This window comes from Hypoxylon trugodes (assembly GCF_022578975.1).
Source record: "Hypoxylon trugodes strain CBS 135444 unplaced genomic scaffold F4822scaffold_9, whole genome shotgun sequence".
Classification (NCBI taxonomy): Eukaryota; Fungi; Ascomycota; class Sordariomycetes; order Xylariales; family Hypoxylaceae; genus Hypoxylon; species Hypoxylon trugodes.
In genome coordinates this window covers 93,737-116,596 of record NW_026250024.1, presented here as the reverse complement: position 1 = coordinate 116,596, position 22,860 = coordinate 93,737, and the positions used below count along the sequence as shown (strand labels likewise).

Here is a 22,860-nt window from a genome sequence, read left to right as displayed (position 1 = left end):
TGCGAAAGTGCAAATGCTGACACCCATAGTCACCATTCGTGTTACCGGAATGAGTATACCTGCAATTATGCGTAAGTGGCATCGCATCCCTACTAAACAAGTTGGTAAAGCAAGGCGAATCATACTGGAAGAAGAAGCGATAGACACCTGCCTACTTGCTATCTTCTAGGTTGGCTGATGTTTCCCCCGTACTCTTAGACGCGTAGTAGCATCATTCTACTAACCGGACAGTGGCGGTAACACGAGGCCACTGTAGGGCTGCATGTCTAAGCAGAAAATTGTTCGAGACCTCGCTTCCGACATCATAGTGAGACAAAAAGACCACCGCCGGAACTACCCGACTTGTTCAGGTAGCCTCAATGAGCCCAAGATGGCAATGTTAGACAAACATGATCCATTAGCACAGCATTCTCTCCTCTTATGTCACCGAATCATCGCTGTGGCTTTGAAGGCGAACTGTCAACTTGTAGCAAGAAGTGCTGTCGTTGGTTCCTCATTGGTCGCCAATCATAGCGACACACTTAATTGTAAATTTGGAGAGATAATAGTGATATGTGATCTAAGTCACTACGGGCATATGAGCTGATTCCGAATCAATTAATTCTATGGCTGGTATTATCCGTATTATCAATACCTCTTTTCTCTTGGTTCCTTGACTAAAAGCAGTACTCCTCCACATGCAAGAAAATTCCCTGGGCGCCGGTGCCCTTATGTACGGCCCGTTCATCACTTATCCTAGCCACACTCGTCCTTGTTTTCGCAACTAGAGACTGTCCGCCGCACACGACCACGCCCGTCTCCCCTCCGGTGGCCTCGACCGCCGCTCTTATAAAATCTGACACATCAGGTCGTGTCGCTGAACGATGAACATGCGGCTCGGAGCCGTCCGAGAGTCTGCTTCGTGACTGGCTCATAAGTGGCTGAGCGATTCCTTCGGTATTTGCTGAAGCCCTAACCTCTTCCTCTACGGTTTTCTTCTCATGACTCGCGAATGATGCTAAAGATGCGGGGAATGACAAGGCGCCCAGCGCCCCGAGTTGCCCGTCACCAGTCACGGCGATATATACGGCTAGTTCGATGCCAACTGACTTAGCCTTTTCGATAGCTTCAAGCAGACGTTCATGGTAGTACCCAATTTCCTCCCCATGCCTTGCTGCTAGTAGGAAATCTACTCGCTTGGTACACGATGGCGCCTTATTATTCAATACACTCTCCAGAATAGGAAGCGTGTAAGATGCGCCAGTCGAAGCAGAAATAAAGACTAACGTTTCGAATACGTTCCATCGGGGCGGATGTCCGTATGGACCTATAACCATAGCCGTCAAGGTTTGCTTCCTCCCAGATGCCTCTAGCTTTCGCGCAAAATGGTTGAGCCGCCTCGAAAAGCCCGAATGCGAGCGAATCACCAATTGAATGCTATTGCAGATGCAAGTATCCGGCATCTGATGAGCGGAGGCTATCGTGTAGGGATGCACCTCGATCGGCGCTACTCTTGGTAGCCATAGGTAGAGATGCTGCCCCGCTCTCCATTTGAAATGAACATCTTTGATGGTAAGTACGGTTATTGACTCGCCGATCGGGGAAAGCTGTGTCTGATGACCAATCCATTGTCCACCTTCACAACAAGAACGTCTCGGACGGAACTTGAGATTCTGCCAAATGAGAAGGCCAATGCGACAAGCGCGATCGAAGCACAATGCTGAGATTGCGAACCACACGTTATACCGAGCAGAAGCGGGGACGTGAACGTAGACAGCCCACAAGAACATGATGGCCGCGAGGATATGTTGAATGACGAAGAACTCGTATGCCATAGACCTGAAAGGCTTGAAGGATGTAATGGTCATCCAAAGTAGGATTCCCCAAGCTGCCAAACCATAATTGACCATGTTACCCATCATATCAAATTCTATATCCAAAATATCGGCTTTGGCCCAACCGTACCAGAAAACCCAGCCGTGAGCGGTGGCAGTGATGAACATGGTGCGGGCTACCCATCGATGAAGCCAATTTAACCTCTCATAGCTTGTACCGACAACCAGTGCGATAACGTTGGTCCTAGATGCCAGTAGGTAAAGAAGCGGTACCTGAGTAACGGTCACCCAAGCGTTACGATACGCAAGGATTTCGAGGTTTTGTTTCACGGAATCTTTGAATATCATGTAAACAACCACAGCCCAGTAAACCATAAGAATATAAATACAGCCCATAGGTGGTGGCGTCATCCATGTCAAATTTCGTATCGAAACATAAAACTGCGGGTAACTCATCTCCCTAGCAACAGCAGTCAACGTGGCCCATAATCGCGAGAACTGGTTTGTTGGCCTCGTAGGGAAGATTACCGAACGGGTTCTGGATCTACGTAGCCTATACGTAGAGTGATCAGCATGATGGCTTGACCAAAGATTCGATGCGGGGTCAGTAGTCGTTGATAGGGCCGGCATACCTTGACCAGAATATGATGTAGTTAACGGCGCGGATGGCAAGGAACAAGGCGATGGCGGCCGAGATGAGATACCAAAACCCTTTGGCATACGACTTATTGATTCCGGTGTCATCTCCGCTCATGTCACTCATACTATCCATATCCATCTTTGCGTACTTATTCTCGTTTATTATTGAATTGGTTGGTTTATAAGTTCACGGGACAGGCGAAAGTAGCGAACTAATTGTTTAGAAAATCGGAGAACGAAGGTGAAATCCTGAATTGACGGCGTTCGATGCGGGTGAGATGTTGGCAGACATTGCAGACTTCTCTTTGGTCGCGGATTATTCTGCCAATAACGATCTCGTCGGGTATTGAAGTGGGATAATGCGAATTATTCTTGTATTTTCGTTGTGATCCCGAAGCGCGAGTCACTCTACTTGAAAGTTGGAGTTGAAGTTGTAGTCAAGGGATGTCGGATGTAAGTGTAAAGATTGCGGAGGTGGAGGTGGAGGTGGAAGTGGAAGTGGAAGTGGAGATGAATGTAAAGCGGGTACTATCATGGAATAACTTGAAAGGGAGGAACCATGCAAAGAAATACCTAGGTAGTCTAGGTACAGAAGAATGGCGAGCAGGTTTCAGAACCAGGTAGGTGGGCGAACTGGTGGTTCTAGCCCTGCATGCAACCTCATACTTAGGCTAAGATATAGGTAGGGTAGGTACCTCTAGGGCTACCTCATAGCGGGTATAGCAGTGATTGCGGGATGGATTAGATAAGGTCGGTACCTACTACTTCATTGAGTACTTCTGGTGGACTCACATGCGCGCGATTGAGCACCACAGGATTGATTGTTGGTTTGATCCTTATACGTAGAATTTAGTGCCTTGCAAACATCACCCACCTGGTATGATATAATTGGAGGTGCAACATCCGATGTTTGCAAGAAGCCTAAAGACACCTAGGTACCTCGATATGTCTTGTTTTAAAGCCCCCTCTTGTGTTCGTATCCGGTATCTGGGAAGAGCGGTCTACTAATGTAACACCTCGAAATTTGAAACAATGCTGCGATCCATCTGTGATACTTCTCCATCAAGTTGGAGTTGATATCTTTATGTATTCAGGTTGTTATTGGTATTATGTAAATTTAGGGAGATTGAATAGGTAGGCTAGAACGATTAAGAAAGAGTAGGGATTCTTTCTTTGTGAGCTAAATCTAACGCTACCATCTTGCAACTTGCTCAAATAGCCTCAATTGGTAGCCCCCAACCACTTAGAAGTAAAAGAAACAAGGTGGGGGCTGGTAGCCGTGGTATGCATAGGGAGCTGGGGAGTAGATGGGCAGGGGGGCCCCCTGTAAGAAGACCCTAGAAACCAAGATCTATCCATTCAGGATCGGAAGAGACCCCACACTTTTGACGAGAATAATAGGAAATAGCAACCAATTATCGCGATTCCAGAACTACATGTCTTTCTTTCATACACCTACGATGATGTTATCTTTTTTGCACAAAGGGTACAGAATAACTAAAATATTTGTCCAAATATATCTATGTACTTATGAAGGTATGTAGTAGGTACATGTATTTAATTGTAGGGTTATGTTGGTTACGCAGGTGTAAAATATCGTGTATTATCGAGGGAACACATGTGTTTCGCGCCTGCCTAGGTACCTACCTAGGTAGGTAGGTAGGTAGAGATGTTTTTAAGTTTCCGGCTGGACTACCACAAACACGTTCCGGAGCAACGGCCGTAGACTTCAATGTTGTAATGTGGTACCTGCTAAAATAATGTCGCTGCCAATTTAATAATAGTGTACCTGTACCTCGGCCTGACCTTCTTTGTGCAACCCTTAACATACAGCGTAGCGCCTACCTGCACCTAATATCTACCTACATACGTAGATTATCTAGGTACCTGAAGCTAGGGGGTTCAACCTTCCTTCCCAACTTTGGTAACCTCGAAGAGTGCTTCTCATTTGCTATGCAATAATTCTCTCCAGGTACATGGGAAAGCGCAAGGGTTTTGTTGTTTGACACCTCAAAAATTAATTGATAAGGTAACCTAACCCTTTAATCTTCACCTCCCACCCGACTAATCCATGTATCTCTCTCTCTTTTTTTTTTTTCTTGCCTCATTCAACTTCGTTCACTCTTGACTGAACTTCACAATCACTACCATCAAGTTCACCTATCAGTATCGCATCCCGTCATACTTCCGCCCTGTTCTTCCTGAATCGACGCGACCCTACTTCTACTACAAGCCGACCCGTCGACTTGTCTCACCTATCTATTACAGGTTACGCTACGTTGCATCGGCAGGTAGTGTATATCCCCCTCCCTTCGTCCAATTTTGATCATCCTCTTTGTATCTTTAATTCAGCATCCATATTGTTTACATTATTCGTGATCCTAACCAGCTATCTAGATAATCAATCGACCAAGATAAACACCAAGATCAACAAGCACCATGTCTCCCATGGCACCTTTCGCGACAGCCATGCTACTCCTTGCGGGTGGCATCCAGGCTCACTTTACCGTCCAGTACCCCGAGGTTGTCGGCGTCTTTGATGACGACAAGGAGGGTACCGCCCCTTGCGGTGGTTACAATCCTGACATCACCAAGGTCGCCATCACCGATTTCCATGTTGATGGTGATTACATCGCCACTACTCTCACCCATCCCGAGGGTGATTGGCTTTACCGTGTCACCACTGACCCCGGCGCAAACGGCAACTGGACCAAGATCTTCCCCATCTTCAAGCAGGACGGCGCCGGAAAGTACTGTGCCCCGCAAGTCACCGTCCCCCAGGATTTCGTCGGTAAAAAGGGTTACCTTGGTATCGTCTCCAAGGCCGTTGACGGAAAGCTCTACCAGGTATGTCGCACTCATTCAGAACCACATCTCCGTAAAGCATATTTTTAATCAAATCGTTCTAGTGTGCTGGTGTCAACTTCGTCAAGGGAAAGATCACTGCGGCCTCGCAGAACTGCACCAACGGTACCGGTGTCACGGCTACTTACACTACTGACGATGCTTTGACTGCCGAGCTAGGCACCCCTTCCCCCTCTTCGTCGGAGCATGCTACTAGCGGTGGTGTCTCGAGTAAGGGTGAGACGTACCACGTCCTTGGTAGCATGGTTGGAGCCGGCTTAATGGTTGTTATGGGTGCATTCTTGGTGATTTGAGACCCGAGGAAATGGATGGGGTTTGGAGTTTAACAGGCACGGCGGGTTTCCTTTCGCGTAACACTTCGACTCATTCTGCGACGCTTTAATCTCGCGATGTTTATCAAAGATGCAGCTTGACACACTTCGGTAGCACTTGGTGGCAGTCAATGAGGTCACAGGTTGCTTTGTTTTTCACCATTCATATGATATAGGTAGATACCCCAGAACGAATTGCGAGTTGTATTCCCTATGATTTGTTTTGTCTTTAGTAAGGTCTTTTCGTGGTGGAACGCCCCCTGTGATTGTTAGTGGTGGGGTTTCGTACCCCACTCTACCGTGGCTATCATCACGATGGGTAACACAACATCCCATTGGTATGATTGGTCAACCCAGGGTAACTCAGAAGATACAAAGGGTTGTAACAGGGAGAAACAATGTGCAAGAACTCGTATTTTGGCAATGAAGATAAAATGGTTACCGGCTAGATTTCCAGCCAAGTGTTGTGATACATTTGCTCACATCTATTTTAGCTAGTAACCAATGTGTCTAAGGGGTATCTCACCACCTCATTCCATTCCACCCAAACTCCTATATCCCATCATTCACACATATAATCATTTATAAGTGCATCTTATCCATATCAGAAGCTAAGCCTTTAGACCCGCTTCGACGATTAAACCGCTGCTCTCGCTTCATAGCCGAAAGCCTCTTGGATCCGCTAGGGTTTTCGGTATAGGGATCATCGCCAACATCATGAATTTCGTGTAATGCGGGGGTATTCCCCCTCTCTTCCTCATAGACCATACTACCTTGCTCGCTCCAATCTTCTAAATCAGAAACTTCGACAACTTCCTCAGGATGACCTCTAGCTAAGCTGATGATGGCACTACCACCTGGGAGACGGATATCTCTTGCTTCTAACGTCTCTGCGATGTCGATGAGTAGGACCTCCATTGGACAGATGTAGGCTACTTGTTTGCGCTCGCTCCAGGCTAGGACGTGTCCGCAGAGACGACCTTCCGGACGGTCAACTACCCAAGCACCCGAGTCGCCAGGCACTCCTAAAGGAAGAATCGAGCGAGGGTACACCTTAGGTGGGTCTTCCGTAGCAGGAAGAGGATATCTACGAGGGCTGGATCGTCGACCGCTGACTTGGTACGTGTGGCTTGGGGATGTCCGACCGTATATTTTGACAGAGGTTAAAGCAGGTAGAATATGACCCATCTGGTGAAGACCGGGATGTTAGCTAATCTCACAAGGACATCCAAAATAGTCAAATGCCTTACCTGTAGACCACTTGTACGCGCAATGCATTGAACTTCCAACCCCGGTAGAGACTTTGCCGGGACTACTTCTGTCGGATGAATGTTTCCTACCGAAGTAGTAGAATGAGCGCTACCAGACGCAGCGCGGGGGATAAGATTGTCATGTGGTAACCTTTCGTCTTGGAAATCAAACAAGGCCCAGTCAATCTCGTGAATCAGTCCATTTTCGTTACGCCGACGTATTCCGGAAGAAGCATAAACCTCGCCAAGTTTGTATGTGTCAATATGATCCTGACTGGACAATTAGTGTCTTCTGATAACTATGGAAAAGCAAAATTGTTGAATTGTGTTAACTCACCTCATCCATCGTCTCTTCCGAGGGATAGAATCCATCGGGCACGTCGTCAAGAGCGGGCTGTGTTACTATATATCCTATAGGTTTTGTTTAGTAATGTATAAATAAGGTGGCTCTAATTATTAAGGCTCGCTTTCCATGGGATTTGGATGTTGGGAATTTACTCATATTATCTGTCTGGTGCGTATTTGAAGGAAGTTTACATACCATCTCCGCAACCTGGTTCGACACCTGGGATATCTCCGGGATCGGTATATTCTTCCTCCTCGTCTTCGTCGCTATCTTCATCATCACTAGTGATATCTGTGAGAGAAAATTCCGACTCGGAATCTGAGAATTCTCCGGCGAAGTCGTCGCTGCTATCCTCGGCTGATGAATCTTCTTCCTGGAAGGATGCTATGCGTTCCGCCGTGGCGCTACTTCGAGGAGGTGCATTAGCTCTCTTGGCCTCCTCAGAAGGAACCGAATGCATAGCCTGTTCTGGATCATCTAACATATGATGGACAGTCATTCCATAGGCCTTATCATCAACGACGATCAGACCGCCAAAACTGACTGGTGGAAGATGTTTGTCACCTATCCACGAACCAATGCTAGCACCACTTTGCGGTTTCTCCTGGAAACCAGGATTCGCGGCCTCGGGGTCATCCGTCTCACCTTCGCTTTCGTTACCATAATCGCTAGGGGAGTTGGCATGCTGACCTTTGGCCATACTCCTCGTCGGTCCCTTTCGAGAGCGTACCATGGAGCCGCGACAGACTTTAAGAGAAAAACCAGTTGTCCCATCGAAGAATACACCGAGTTTCTTCTTTAAAATAGCCCGGACCGTACTCACTGAGGTGCAGACGACTAACACAGTCGGTTGGGTCTTCTGGGGTGACTCCCCGATGGATTCAAGCGAGATCTCGACAGATTCGGGGTTTTTACGATAGAAATGTCGCAAGGCCATGTTGATTTGTGGCATAAGGGTACTATGCCATTGCTCAATTGTCTCAGCCGAGAGGGGTACTTGAGGATATAGGCGGAGTTTTGGTCGTGCGCCCCGTGAGCGCTCTGATGTCGTTTCCCGAGGTTTGTTGTCTGCGTTCGGTCAATATTAAATGAAATACCCAGTAAAAATGTCGACATACCTTGTAGTCCCTGCTTGGTATCAACGGCGATAGTCTCCGACACTTCTTTACTCGAAGTCTGCCGAGCAATTCTACTATGACTAGATCGCGTGCTCGCAGATGGACCTGCTAGAGGCTCAGATGTAGGCTCGAGTTTAACTTCTCTCTTAGGAGAAAATCTATCATTATCATCACTCAATCGCTCGTCTAACCCACTTAACCCGTCCAATATACAACAAGCTTCTAAGTAACGGCTGACCCTGATCTGAACCTGGCTTAAAATCTCTTCGGTAGAACCAGGATGAACGAGTTCTTGATCGACCGCATTCCAACATGCCTGGACAGCTCGCATATAAGGTGTACCGCAACGTATCGCTAGCTGTTGGAGCACCGACTCGGAGATACTAGGAGAATTTCGGTCCGGGACGAGGTTGTCGAGCTGAGTCCAGAGACCAATGGAGACGAGCATCATAGCTAATGAATATAAATCTAGAGTCCGAGTATCGCTATTTGACGCAAGAGGCGATTGGCTGGTCGTCCGGGGGTCAAGAGGATGGCGATGTAAGAGAAAAGTAGACGGTGAGTCGGTATGCGAAGATTCGTCGGGAAAGACATCAAAGGATGAAACGAGCGGTCTCCTGATATCTACCTCACCTACGGGTAATCCTGGATCGTTGCCGACGGTATTGCAGAATGATATTGCAGATGCGCTAAGGTTCCCATGAGCAATCTGTCTAGCATGCATATCGAATACCGTATTCGCTAGATTATGAGCGAGACGAAATTTAGCCTCCAACGTCGGTTCGAAGTCGGGTCTATATAAAAGTTCCTCAAGTGTGTTGAGGCTGTCTAAAGGATTCTGAGTGAAATTCTCAAAGGTCACTGGGTTGAATCCAGGAGGGAAATGATATATTAGGGCAAGCCTTGACTCCCTCATGTCTTCATAATAGCCCAAAAGAAGGGGAAGGCCAATCCACGAGCCTGGTGATCTATGCGAGTCCGTTTGAAGACCAGCGCTCAACTTCTCGAACCGAGACATGTCCGGCATGATGCCGGTCGCCGAGTATATCGGATCGAATGGTGCATATTCGACTAGTAAAGGGGACGAAGGCTGCGGCCCTTGTCGATTCGTTAGCTCAACGTAGGCTTGCCTGCCCATGAAGAATATTTCTTGTGGTCGGCTGCGACCCGTTCCCGATTCTGATATGGGCATGGTTTGCATCGACTTTAGGCTTGTCAGCGTCTGAAGATCGATCTGCTGCGGAGTTTGGATTCTCGTAGAGCTATAAGGCCGCAAGTCTTCGGTCGAGGCAGTAGGCTTAAACGATCTGGCTCTCGAAGACACTGCGGCAGAGGAACGCGTCCTAGATAGTTCGCAAAGGGTGTCGATGGATGCGGTTAAGTCCGTAACTAGGTCCTCAAATCTTCCTTTATCCCAAACAATCAAGGGGGTTTTTCGGTCACCAGTTGCTTTTTCGGACCTCTTTTCACCTCCAACGGTTTGCCGGGAGGCCAGCCACAGGGGTTCAGCCTCCGCAAGTATGTCTTTGATAGTGGCCATAATACTACCCACGAGATCGCTTAAGCCTGCCTTGGAAAGGGACTCGTCGATCTCGGCAGCTTGATTCGGATCAGACCATTCCAAACCCCAACTAACCAAGCGGTCCTTCTGAATCCGTAGCTTTCGGTGTAAAGCCTTGATGTCGGGATCGTCAAGGCTCGGAGCCGACTCCTTGACAAAGTCGGAAGACTTTTTCGTGTCATTGTAGAGCCTGCTCAGTCGGCGTTGGAAAGGCAGTTGGAAACCGCCCCTAGGAAGAAACGACTCCATGGTAGACGGTTGCCGGATGAAGGCGTTCAAGCTGGATTAGCTAAGCAGAGCTTCCCGGTAGACAAAACTGCAGAGTTGAGTAGTGTAGAGAATGGAAAATAGGAAGTAGAAAATTTCTCATAAACGTCTTATCAATGTCTCGTCAACATAACAAACATATATCCTCATAGAATCTACCCAAGAAATTGGAATATATTGCGTCTTATTTCAGCACAATACCAACGAATCTAACACTGATGAGTGGCGTGGCGCTAGGCAACGAACGTAAAAGTGGCGCTCATCCATATAAATGATGAAGCAGTCAATATTAAGACAACCCCGAAGAAATATTAACGAATCGAAGAAGGGTTAAGAGTTTTGGTATGTGCGAAAGCGCCCCAAGGAACTTCCAGGCGCACAATGCGAGACTCCTCGCATCATAAAACGTCGAGATGCTCACGTTGTGTGACAGACGAAGCAGTTAATTCAGCTGCCTTGAGCTAGCTCAACGAGAGGCAATGCGTGAGAATAATTTCGGTGCCTAAGCGTGAGTCTGTATGAGTGGATCCATCAATGATACAGTGCCAGCTAGGGATCGTTTAGGTTAGACGAGAGCTCGTGGTGCTCTAGGATTATTGGTAGGCCATTCCCATACGTTGGTAACGGATTAGGATTGAAAGTGAGTACGAGGTGAAAACGCTGCTGCCTGGATCGAGTGGAATAAAAGTCTGAAAATACCTAGGTACAAGACTTACGATTGGTCCAATAAGAGAACGAGCCCTCGCAACTTCCCCCCGGATTGCACCGCCGTAATCCGGAGCACGGTTCATCCAGGGGCGTTAGCTTGTTTTCAGGGATTTGGGTCCACAATTAGCCACGCTGACGTAACGTATATCCCCCCTTTTCGGGTTACATCTCGGACTTTCTCAAAATCATATCACAACATCTTCATACCATCCATTCATGAAGACGCTCAAATGATTAATATGGCTCAATTTAACTTGTATATTCATTTATATACCAACCATGCAATCTATCCATGATTTATATGATTAAACCTGCCCTTCTCACCCGCCCTGCCGCTACTAAGGTAGCTAGTGTTCAAGGAATCGATATCTTCATACATGGATGTTATATCTCCTGGGGTCTAAGTATCATCGTCATTGGTCCCGGGGTCGTGAGTACCTAATTCCATCACGATCGATAGCCGATTTTTTATTTTTCAGTACCAAGAAAAGGGCGTACATACCATCTTAATCAGTCTAGATTTATGTCCCATTAACAAAATAGCCTACATCTGTGCCACAACTTCTACTGAATTCGGTCAACGCCAAGGGAGGTAAGTGCCTCATGGTCAAGGCATACCGCGGCTTAACTCGCCGGTAAGAACTATCTATATCGAGGGAAATAACTCCAGTTCCCGCTGAGGGTGACTACACGTCGTTATGGATCGGACTCAAAACCTTTCCATAGTGCGAGGTGTAACACATCAACTCCGAGTCTACCGTCGGAAAAAAAGCCCCATCTTCAGGGATGCAGTCATCGTATAGTAGGTGGGGTCGTACCAAGTGTCGTAAAAGGTACTCTTCCGGAAGGAAGGATAATGTTTCAATCGACAAAGTTCCCTAGCCATTGCTAACTTATGGGTTCAATATCCCCAGTCGATATCTTCCGAAAAAGTTGATAAAACTCTCAGTTAGAAAAACATGATTCTAGGGACAAAATCGTGCTACAGGTGTCGGTTCGTCCACATAACACGCGATTGCTCCATATTCTACAATTTATCTCATACCACATAGCTAGGTAAATGTTGGGACCTAAGAGGATGTTTTTGCGCTCCCTAGGCTATGCCGAAATACGGCTGCCTTGTCGGCTCTCCTCTTTCATTTTCCCCGTTATACTGCTGCCTATTCTGTTTGATGCAGGTCATCTTGCCGGCGGTAGTATAACAGCTCATGGTAAGTACCTAAGAATCAGCTTATCGAATTAGCTCGTTCTAGAATTCCGTCAATACGCCGCACATAACCCTCGAGAAATAGCAATTGATAGAGATTTGAGCAATTCTCAAAACAGTGCTTAATCGTTAATTCTAGGCCAGTGTGTTGACGGAATGGCTAACGCGATATCTGGAGGGCATACAGAACAGAAACCGTCTAACAAGACCCTTCCTAACTACTGCATGTTCAAGGGACACGTTAGAAAGGGTGGGTAATTAGGGTTTCACAATCATCAGGCACGACATGTTATATCTCCGAATGATCGAGCTTAACAAATGGAACGTTGATAGAGTTAAAATTAGCGAGATAAAACATTCTTTAGTATATCCGACTCTTCCTGGTTACATTAACCCCTTGGGAGGAGCTTTAGAGTGCCTTGGGTATTTATAGCTACAGGTCAGGGGCCTTTTTTAGGCGGGGACGGCGAGATAATGATCTAAGTCGAATTAGAGCCTCACTAAGCGATGGAGATTCAGTATTACTCTGTAATGTCTTGAAAAGCATTAGGGATCGTAATGCTAAAGAGGAAGAAATCGCTCTGATGCCCGCCTCCAGATCTCCAAGCTGTTCATCTATCGTTTGCGGCTAGTGACCTTGTCGCACACGAATATTACAATTCATATCTAGGTAATGTATCTACCTAGGTAGACCTGGGAGGGTAATTAAGATTCGTAAGCAAGAGGGGGCGTGGCTCATACCTATGTAGAAAGGGTATCTGCATGAATTAGAATCCCGCTTCGGGTGCGCACAGGCAGAAATCAGACCTGTTCATACTTACAGCATCGTGCAATGATTTACGTAATTCCAGCAAATGCTCGGATTGAAAGGCTAAGAACCACGGGTTAGGTATCAACCTACAAGCTAAAGGTTGAACTAAAAGGTTGGAATAAGCGCTTGTGTATCATTGTGAATAGAGATAGAATGTTTTATTACACGAGCGCAGCGGTCGGGAAACTGATGTCTTACAGATATATGACCCACATCGAACAAACCTCCACTTTCCTGGAAACCATTCTTATCGTAACCTAGGCCAAGGCGACGGTCCAGAACTACCGTCTATCGTGAGATGTCATATACCTAGGTAAGTACTAGGCTTAAAGGACCTCAAAGATCGATTCGCCAGTAGTATGTTTGCGACTCCGAGGTCTGGCTACCCACAGGATCAAATGGAAGAAAATTTCATTGACTGCTACACTGCCTCGAGGTATCCGATAAATCACGTCTGACCGAAGCTGTAGTGTTCCGGTCATACCTAAGTAGAAAGGTGGGATGCCAATAACACGTCAATTCGAGGCAACTTAATTTACATATGCCGGTATGCGATGCTCATGCGGTGGGCCCGGCTACTTGCAGAGCCTTGCGGCGAATCGCCGTTACAGTTCTAGTCTAAACAGGCGCGGTGAACATGGGATATTAATGAATATTCTGCAACATAAATGGAATACTTCGACTAGTAGATATCTTTTGATGAAGTAGGCTGGGATACGGTAAAGCAATGCTGGTGACATATCAATAGACAAGATGAATGTTGAAACGTAGAATATGAATTATGTGGAGCGAGCTAGATACCTGTGTAGCTTGATACATCACGTATGTCTCGGGAAAGCGAAACAGATGAACGAATATCACCTCGCATCTTTACGGGGCAGTCGATACCGGTTTCGCCTTCTACGATAAACAGGAGTCGGTCGCACGAGGTAGACAAATATTGATTCCAAGCCCATAGACATACCTCGTTTCTTTCCTTACGTTGCCAACTTAGCAGTGTATAACGACATGGCGGTTGAACAGACCAAACACATGGGAAGCTTACAAGCTAAGGACGTCTCGATTCGCACGCAGACAATAATATGGCCCACGTCGACTTTTGTCACCACTTGGACTCTAGGGGGCGATTCTGACCCGACGGAGACTCCAGCTACGGTAGCTCCAGCACCAGATTCGACTTCAAATGGAGGTCAGAACGTTGGCCCAATCTTAAGTGGTATCGTGGCGTTCTTAGTGTTAGTACTGGTTGTTTGGTTGTGTTGCCGCCGAAGTAAGCGAGTTTTTGTCTCTCTTAATGGATGTACGGCTGATTGCCCTGAATAGGTTCCTTCAAGGGTCGCAACTCAAGACGTTCAAGTCGGCAACGAGGATCGGGCCCTCCAAGTAAGGGTAGTTCTAGCGAGTCAGCGACATCAAATAACTCGTCTCGGCGTGGAAGGAGTGTAGGATCCGCCGCGAGTGAGATTATAGACGGGAACCAGTGGAATCAACAAGGCCCGGTTCCTGTGGAACACTTGCCGGAGATGCCACCGCAAGCTGCCGGAAGGTGGCCAGTACCTGCTCCGCAACCGAATCCGGGAATGGGACAAATGCCGCCGCCGGGTATGGGTTTTCCTCTTGGTCGGGGTGGGCCTCCGCCTATGATGGGTCGTGGAGCGCATCCCGGAGCCATGCGATAACTCTTCGAACTCTAATTGTGAACTGTGAAGAGATGTACGCATTTGGCCCCGTGCGATGATGTTAGAGGGAATAGTAAGGGGCGGTGTTATCATCAGGACATTCTTAGAACAAGTCATTATTAAATCGGCGTCTCGCGGGTAATTGATATATTCGAACGGACTAAGCGGCCGAGGTAGCGACTATCCTGGGAAATAATCCCATAATAAAGACGGAGCTTTGAAACCTAGGTTTTCTCAGGGTGGTGTTTTCGCGGTTTAGGACATAACTCCTTCAAAAAGTTTGACGCACAGAACAGCCGCAACAGCAGCCAATCCTCCCATGACAACCATTCGCATTCCTTCCCACCAACTTTCTTGAAATCTTTTCCACCTCGCGACACTCTTTCTCGCGTCTCCGTGTTGCCAACCATCCCCCACGGACCCGTTGTGTAGGAGGTAATTCTTGGCAAATCCAAAAACGAACAAAGCCAAGAGGCAGACCACGAAACTCCATTGCAGGCCATCGCCAACTTTGTTAACGAAGAAGTATGGGAACAGTGGAAGCATGCCGCCAATCAGGTACCCCAAAGATATCGATAGCCCGATTACCCAAGGCGGAAATTCTCTAGCCTTGTCGTCGCCGGTCGACTTTAAGTTATTCAACAGCCGCCGAGAGACAGAGGGGTGGTAGTCGATATGGGCTTTAACACCCTGAAGAAGATCTGGAGGAAGGTCCATGACAGCAAGATATCTTTGAATAGCATCTTCATCAGCCTCCTTCAACTTCTCATTGTGGTTATCAAGATTCATCTCCATGCTTGTTTCTCCTTCGGCCGCAAGATACCCGCTGATTCCCATGCTGATACAACCCGCGCATATCTCGGCCATACCAGCATATATAACTGTTTGTGTTTGGCCCAAAGACGATAAACCCGCTGTCAATGCGAAAGGTACCGTGAGGCCATCGGCAAAGCCTAGGGTGAAATGGGAAAGGAATTGCGAGAGGCGGGGCACGACTGCGCTCTGGCGACGGTCTATAGGGCAGCCATCGAAGCTGGAATCTTCGCCTAGGGATTCGGTATCTATTGAATTACCAATGCTATCTTTGGGGCTCGTAGCTAAGGTGGAATAAGCGGGTAGGGTCTCTTGGTTCTGTTGGCTTTGCCCGGTTAGCCGGACGAAGAATGCCCAAATATGACTGGTTTTCATGTTTAACGTAGGTTATAGACAACATGAATTAGAGGGGAATACTAATTGAAACGATGCTGAATGATATTGAACACCGCGACAATTTTGGCGTTGACGATGGAATACCACGTGCGTACACTTTCAACCCATCGTGTATTGTAGGAACCCACGCGACTAGACTTACAAGAACTACCCAGAGTCTAAGTTAACTAATATTATCGTAGTCGCGCTTACTCGGCTTCTCTTTATGCATGGTTTGGAAGCTTTCTGGTTTAGAACTTCCTAATACGTCTAACTCTAGAAGAAGTCGTGGGTCACTTTGACGTCGAAGGAACATATGAGCAAGGATAGAGCCAATTATTTGGAAGGGAGTAAGCAAGTTATTGTAGCTCCTGGATTGGTTTTTTAAATGACGTGAAAATAGTCGTAACGACCAGTAAAAAGAAAAGATATTGTCAGCTGCGTCCTGTTCCGGGATGAAATACCAGGTAGACAGAGACAGGGGCATCCTTAGCATCTTGATAGCGCCCACCCTGGCACCCTGGCGCCACTTTCCCACCGCTGCCAATGCTTGGCCACTCAAATCAACACGTGCTGCCATTTATCCACGCCACTATCGTGATAATACGTGCAGCATTTTATCGGAGAAACCTACGATGAACTTGTCTTGGCTGCTGAAAATCTGTTGTGAATTATAACACACTTTTTGAAATAATAAGCTAATTACTTATACAGAATATATATTGCGGTTGTATTAATCATGTACGAATTAGATGGCTTCTAGAAGTATTCTTGCCGATTAACCCATCATCATTGCTGAGACCCCTGTCGGCCTGGCACTATATTTAGTAGTGATCATCGGTATCCTGGAGGCTGGAAACCCCGCTGTAATTCTTGCGATTCTAGCTACTAAGCAATACCACTCTTCGTCGCGGTATGCCATTGAAACATGAGATATAAAAGACAACAAGATGCCCGTTTTCTTCATACTTATCACATCACTTCTACCATTCTGAGAAGTATCGTAAAAGTAATTGGCGCGGCGAAGATATGACCTATCGCGAGGTCACTAAAAACTCAACATATTATGTCAGGTTCTAGCCCATCCTTCCTCCACGGGGCCCTTGTCCGTCACCTTCCCAAGTAGAAGAGACGAATGCAACCCTGCCCGGTTATGGCCGTTAGGAAGAACTCGACCCTCTCCACTCAGGATTGCCTGCCCACCAATAACTACAATAGTCCACGCACATGTGTAGCCATGTAGACTCCATAAAAGCTTCCTTTGGTAAGTTAGCCTTGCTACTTTCTTTTGTGCCGTTGTTGCCATAGACGCTTATTCTAATCATAAAAGGCTGACGATCCTCGGTTGCTCGTCGGGTTGCATTGTTCGCTTTGCTGTAGCCGCCGCGAGTTCAACCGACTTGGTCAATCATGCGTTCATTCATTTTGCCGGCCGCGATCTTCGCGATCCATGTTGCCGCCCAGGCGGAAAACACATATACCGCGACGGCGACTAGCGATGTCGAGAAGGCTAGGGCTACGGCTAAGACTCTGAGCCCCGTTAGCAATGTCAAAGGAAAGGCTTTCGACCGACTCGCCATCATCTGGCTCGAGAACACGGATTACGACATGGCAATTGGCGATCGTAAGTAGCTCTTCACCTGTCGCGTGTCCAGATGGGAAAGAACTCAGGATAAGGTGGTTAACATCTACCGGCAGCGAACCTAGCGTGGTTAGCAAAGAAGGGCATAACGCTTTCCAACTACCACGCCGTCACGCATCCGTCGCAACCCAACTACATTGCTTCTATTGGTGGCGACTACTTTGGGATGCAACATGACGACTTCACTCAGGTCGATAAGAACGTCTCCACCGTTATAGATCTTCTCGAGGATAAAGGTATCTCGTGGGGTCACTACCAAGAGGATATGCCCTACAGCGGCTTCGAGGGTCTCGCGTATGTCAATCAGAAGAATGGTAAAAATGACTACGTCCGAAAGCACAACCCTGCCATCAGTTATAACGCCAATGCCGGTCTGATTGACCGTTTAGCCGTAATTAAGAACCTGACGAGTATGTCACCCCTTCTTTTGTTGCCTTGTTGGATAGATAGACGTCCATTTGTAATAGAGTGTTCGAATGTTTTAGTTGCTAATTTGAAATATTATAGCATTCTACAATGACCTCGAGAACGAGACACTACCACAATGGATGTTCATCACGCCCAATATGACCAGCGATGGCCACGACACAGATGTGACCGTCGCCGGGACATGGACGCGAACCTTCCTAGAACCTCTCCTCTCCGACTCGCGTTTCATGAAGAACACCCTGGTTCTCATCACCTTCGACGAGAACGAGACATACACGATCCAGAACAAGGTTCTTGCTATTCTAATCGGTGACGCCGTTCCCGCCGACCTAGTTGGTACCACGGACAACACGTACTACAACCACTACAGCGAAGTCGCGACGGCCGAAGCCAACTGGGATTTGCACACGTTAGGACGTTGGGATGTCGGCGCTAACGTGTTCAAATTCGTAGCTGAGAAGACTGGCGATGCCATCAGGTCCTGGTGCGGCCGTGTTGCCCTGAAGGACATGTATTTTAACAGCTCATATGCCGGTCCGTTGAATGAGGATGGTGGTAACAAGCGCTACGCAGGCCCGAACCTCGCCGACGCGACTCCATTGCACAAACGTACTGTGCTCCCTAAGATTAAGGAAGCATGGCAGGGAAATGCTGCTCCAGTATATTATAAGCCTGTTTTGGAAACACCCGATGGTCAACACCCGCCTCAAGGCTACGCCCCGGTTGAATAGATAAGTTCACGGAGCACCTAAACTTAATAATACATATTCCGTACTTGTATGAGTTGACTTTGATTAGATATTAGATAGGATTAACTCCCAGGGTCATAACTCGCCCGCGAAAAGCACCCACGAGAAGTAATTTTGATGGCCTTCTAACTCGTAGATATCAGGAAAATAGTAGCCCAGTAACAAAACCACCCCTAACATTACGGCGCAAACACTCAAATAAGACATCACAATGAATTCAAGACTAGTAGTCAATTCTAAGGTATCCTAACTTTTATCTTTCCGTAGGTAATTATTAACTTTGCATCGTAACCTATTCGTGTATCCATTATACTTCTGTCGCTTTCTACCTAACAGGTAACCCCCCTACTAATCTACGTCTTGCTCCCCTACCAACACGGGCACGATTCTAGCTACTAAAAAGATAGAGGGCTCCGCAGCACGGGGAAACGTACTTCCCCCAGCGCATGAGTTTCGCCAATATATTAGGAGGCTAGAGCTACGACGTACTCGACGAGGTTCCTTCTAATAGGACGACTGGGTTGCAAGATAAAAGTCTAACGTATTGAATTGTTATCTCATAGCAACGATAACATCCATCTCGGGCCACAACTCCCGTCCTGCCGTAAACATAAATTCGTTCACGCCAACGTGGTGGCATAAAAGTAATGGTTCGTCGTTCGTCGAGGTCCATTGCGCCTTGCCAAAACCCGACAAACTCCTCGATCGCTTCCGCAATCCCGCCGAGATGAGAGTGGCACCGATACGAAGGTCGGGCGATGATATACAAGGATTACGTATTAAATCCCGACTCGCCTCGCCAATCCGACCCTTCGCATAGCGACACCTCTCATCACATCGAGGATCGCGAGGTGCGAACTTTTGTCAGTGCCTATATATGTATCCGCTTTTTTTCCTTTCCAACCGTATCGTGTACTCGGTGGTATCATAAATATCACAAAAAACGCCTTTATGCAGATTTCGATTCCAGGACGCCAAAGCCAAAACTAGAAGATGCATAACATGTACTGCTGAAAGGTTGAGGGGAAAACAGGTATGAATAGATGATAAGCGCCGAACGCTTCGCACAATATCGTAGGATAGACCACGGACAAACCCAGTCGAACCGCAAGTGCTCGTGTAGGGTGGGGAAGTCCGCTGGTCATGGTGATGTCCGGGGACCCGAAGGACACGGCCGGACGAGATAAGACTCCGTCACATTTCGGCCGAGATGCTCAACCTCTTATCGCTGTCGCATTATAAGCATCTGATGCGAACGGAAAACGATCTTGAAAACATTGGGCGTGAAATGGAAGTGGATCGACAGGGGACCCAATGGATGACGTACCAGCAAGAGGAAGAAAGCTAGACATCGAGCCCGGGGACGTCGATCTACCCGTTGGGGTACTAGAGCTATTTGGACTGAGGGAATGCGGCGACAGCGGTGACTCCGCCGGAGAAGCGCCTATCGCTGGTATATACCCGTTTCCGAAATACGGGTTGAGATTTTGTCGTAAAGAATGATGTATCGCGCTGCTGTGATGGAAAGGGTATGATTGATCGGCCATGTTTGGACTGCCGTTCGAACTCGAATCGGTACTGTTCGTTCCCTGCGTTAAAACATCGTCGACGCCGTCGTATCGTCCGCTGCGCAAGGTTCCTTCCTTCATCTGGGGGCTAGATTGCTTTGAACCGTTGAACTGCAGATGGTTAGTTTGAATGTCAAGAGATTTCACGCCTCCGGTCGTGGTTCTTATTTCGATGAGAGGTCAGGGTAGCACCGGGTGTACGTACAAAGCAATATTTGTTGAGGATCTCTTCGTACGAAGCCGACGCTATGCTAGCCGAAGAAGGAGAACTGGTTCCGGGAATCGTAGAACTAGAAGTCTGCGATCCCGATGTGGGAGTGAATGATACGGAAGGCACGGAAGAATTCGAGGTAGCCTCCGAAACTTCCGATGGTTGAGGCACGGGGACGGTGGTGAACGAAGCCTTCTTATTGGGCTTCATGTACAGGCCGTCGCTACGTGGGCTTGACCCTCGTTGGGCCTGCTTGGCTGCGCTAAGCGAGGCTCCGAAGTCATACCGATTGGCAAAAGCTTGACCACTCGGGGCCGATAACCGGTTCGATAAGTTGTCACTCGGCAGGCTGGTTGTAGACCTTGAACTCTTAAGACGTAGACCAGCCGGGCCGGACTCCCCAAGAACTTCGTGAAGAGGTTGATCGAAATTGGCAAATTTCGAATCGTGTCCAAAATCATCCAACGCACCAACGGGCATAGACCTCGGGCGCGCGGCCGTCGAGGGATTCGCCCGACGTGTGCTACGCGGTAGTCCGTTGGCAGGTCGAGAAGATGTACCCTGAACGCCCTTTCCGCCGTTGAAAGGTAACATCTTCTTTCGGAAGTCAACTTGGAAGTTGATGTGATCGTTGTTGTCCCAGTATTCGAGGCCGTTGACGTTATATCGAATGCAAAAGAACAAAGTCTTGGCTTCGAGATTCGCAAAGTCGGACAATTTGAGGCTGAATTGGAAACGATCGAAACCGGTTTCGGTCCCTTGAGGTCGGATCTCGTGATGGTACTCGGCAGCGACCTCAGAAGTCGTTTTCCAGTAGTCAAACGTAAACCTGCATACCACGGACTTCTGGAAGGCCAGGTTGGCTACGGCTATCGACCCTATTAAGCATTTCTGATCGGGCGACATCCATACCCTCTCTAATCGGACGGGAAGGGCTTTGCGTATCGGCGTCTCGGCGGGGAAATTATTAGCAACCAATTCCCATTCAAAAGGCGGCGACCGCGGGACGGCCTTTCCGTTCGCTCCGAACGGATACTCATTATCGCTCTCGTAGTTATCCGCTGGGGAAGTACCGGCGCTGACGGCAAGAGGTCGATCGACTTGGAGGAAATGCCGTACGTGTTCGAGATGCGAATCGAAATGGACAGCCTTGGAAAAAGTCGGCGTTCCGGGCATGCTCGACGGTCTCCTTTGCCCTCGTAATGCTGGCCGGACTAGTTCTCCCGACTTCTTCCGTACCATTTGCGGCTTCCTCGGGGGTTCATCTTGCTCAGACCCTTCCTCCGACGTGGTTATTGACGCCTCTGCTGATTTTGACATGTAAATATGAGAATCCGTGTTTGACCTCGAGTGAGATATCTTGCGGGCTCCGGTGCTTAAAGCAGGTAGGCTGGCGGTTAGCAATGCTTGTCGCGATTCTCCAGCCAGACTCTTAGCCTGCCCTGGTAACAACAAGATATCGCCCGGCGACGATCGGACCGGCGAGGCTGCGCGATGCTGCGGTATTGAGCTGATAGCCTCCTTTAGCTCTTTTATGTTTTCGATTTGCCTTCCCCGCTCCTCTAACTCGCCAGCCCCTTCATCTTCACTAGACGAGTCAGGGGGCGAGATCAAAGCTCCTGGAGGCATAACTCCCGCATCGGCCACTGGAGGCGGCGATTGCCTGATCGGCGTTGCGTGGGAAGCTACCATACCCTTCAGATTATCCGACGTCCCCGGAGGGGTTATATCGGGTGTCGGGCCATCGGCGGTGGTAGGAGACGCGATAGAGGCTATACTGCCACTGGAAGACGTGCGTCGGTGTCTGGAGAGGTAGGAAGCAGATCGCGGCAAGGCAGGCCTCGGCGAATTTGAGCTCGGGGAGTTGAAAGAGGATCTTCGACTGATGTCGGGTGAGGAAGGAGCGGAGGAGGCGGGGGAACGATGAGACGGGGGCGTGTAAGGCATTCCCAAGAACGGGGGCTGCCGCTGGAGAGATGTGAGGATGGTATTATTAAGGTATACGTCCGCGGGTTCGGAGCCGCTGGACTTAGGGGGGGCGGGTTTTAGGCGAGAAAAACAGGGAAATATTTTCCTACACCAAGCCTCAAGCCACGAGTCGGAGCTAGAAGCGACAGAAATAGTAGTACCGGCGGTTTCTGGACTTGGAGGAGCGATTAAACACTCGTGGAAACCTGGGAAAGAGGAAGTTTCTATCAGCATTGTTCAATCTGGTACAAGTTTCCATGGTACAAATATGTTTTTCTTGGTTATGACGTCCGGTTGTTCCGTGATGAACTCCCAAAGCAAGAGTGATTCCGTACATGACAGGAGCGCCGAGCGGTACAGGATGTTTTAAAGCAGTCACAAAAGAAACAGAGCAAGAACTATGGAATGAGACAAAATAAGGTGTGTAATGTTGTCAGAGGTGATGATACCGAGCAGAAACCTTCCGCATACCTAACCCATTCCCTCTACTAATTTGGAGTCTCACAACTCCACGTGGTTCACAGACATG

The 22,860-nt window shown here is 48.1% G+C and overlaps 7 protein-coding genes across 7 annotated transcripts; 3 read left to right on the top strand and 4 right to left on the bottom strand.

The window, feature by feature from the left end:
- Positions 1 to 621: 621 nt before the first annotated feature.
- F4822DRAFT_361694 (ferric reductase like transmembrane component-domain-containing protein) lies at positions 622 to 2,744 on the bottom strand. Its single transcript, XM_051456122.1, has 2 exons — positions 2,447 to 2,744; positions 622 to 2,367 (listed from the first exon to the last, which is right to left on the bottom strand). Exons 1-2 carry the CDS (start codon positions 2,590 to 2,592, stop codon positions 657 to 659), a joined length of 1,857 nt encoding a protein of 618 aa, XP_051310146.1. The 5' UTR covers positions 2,593 to 2,744; the 3' UTR covers positions 622 to 656.
- A 2,148-nt stretch (positions 2,745 to 4,892) lies between these two features.
- F4822DRAFT_432919 (uncharacterized protein) lies at positions 4,893 to 5,611 on the top strand (the record flags this gene model as incomplete). Its single annotated transcript, XM_051461735.1, has 2 exons — positions 4,893 to 5,300; positions 5,363 to 5,611. 2 exons carry the CDS (start codon positions 4,893 to 4,895, stop codon positions 5,609 to 5,611), a joined length of 657 nt encoding a protein of 218 aa, XP_051310145.1.
- Positions 5,612 to 5,619: 8 nt separating this feature from the next.
- F4822DRAFT_445847 (uncharacterized protein) lies at positions 5,620 to 10,153 on the bottom strand (the record flags this gene model as incomplete). The annotated part of the gene is made up of 5 exons (XM_051463435.1): positions 5,620 to 6,817; positions 6,880 to 7,149; positions 7,217 to 7,290; positions 7,421 to 8,293; positions 8,344 to 10,153. 5 exons carry the CDS (start codon positions 10,151 to 10,153, stop codon positions 6,212 to 6,214), a joined length of 3,633 nt encoding a protein of 1,210 aa, XP_051310144.1. The 3' UTR covers positions 5,620 to 6,211.
- Positions 10,154 to 13,905: 3,752 nt separating this feature from the next.
- Positions 13,906 to 14,576, top strand: F4822DRAFT_432917 (uncharacterized protein; the record flags this gene model as incomplete). Its single annotated transcript, XM_051461734.1, has 2 exons — positions 13,906 to 14,167; positions 14,221 to 14,576. The coding sequence occupies 2 exons, from the start codon at positions 13,906 to 13,908 to the stop codon at positions 14,574 to 14,576; spliced, it is 618 nt and encodes a 205-aa protein (XP_051310143.1).
- Positions 14,577 to 14,700: 124 nt separating this feature from the next.
- Positions 14,701 to 15,856, bottom strand: F4822DRAFT_361580 (DUF125-domain-containing protein). Its single transcript, XM_051456121.1, has one exon. The coding sequence runs from the start codon at positions 15,762 to 15,764 to the stop codon at positions 14,832 to 14,834; it is 933 nt and encodes a 310-aa protein (XP_051310142.1). The 5' UTR covers positions 15,765 to 15,856; the 3' UTR covers positions 14,701 to 14,831.
- A 1,318-nt stretch (positions 15,857 to 17,174) lies between these two features.
- Positions 17,175 to 18,566, top strand: F4822DRAFT_432915 (phosphoesterase-domain-containing protein; the record flags this gene model as incomplete). Its single annotated transcript, XM_051461733.1, has 3 exons — positions 17,175 to 17,388; positions 17,463 to 17,816; positions 17,914 to 18,566. 3 exons carry the CDS (start codon positions 17,175 to 17,177, stop codon positions 18,564 to 18,566), a joined length of 1,221 nt encoding a protein of 406 aa, XP_051310141.1.
- Positions 18,567 to 19,691: 1,125 nt separating this feature from the next.
- On the bottom strand, positions 19,692 to 22,537 carry F4822DRAFT_361487 (carbohydrate-binding module family 21 protein). Its single transcript, XM_051456120.1, has 3 exons — positions 22,442 to 22,537; positions 20,358 to 22,331; positions 19,692 to 20,263 (listed from the first exon to the last, which is right to left on the bottom strand). The coding sequence occupies exons 2-3, from the start codon at positions 22,308 to 22,310 to the stop codon at positions 19,799 to 19,801; spliced, it is 2,418 nt and encodes an 805-aa protein (XP_051310140.1). The 5' UTR covers positions 22,311 to 22,331; positions 22,442 to 22,537; the 3' UTR covers positions 19,692 to 19,798.
- Positions 22,538 to 22,860: the final 323 nt, after the last annotated feature.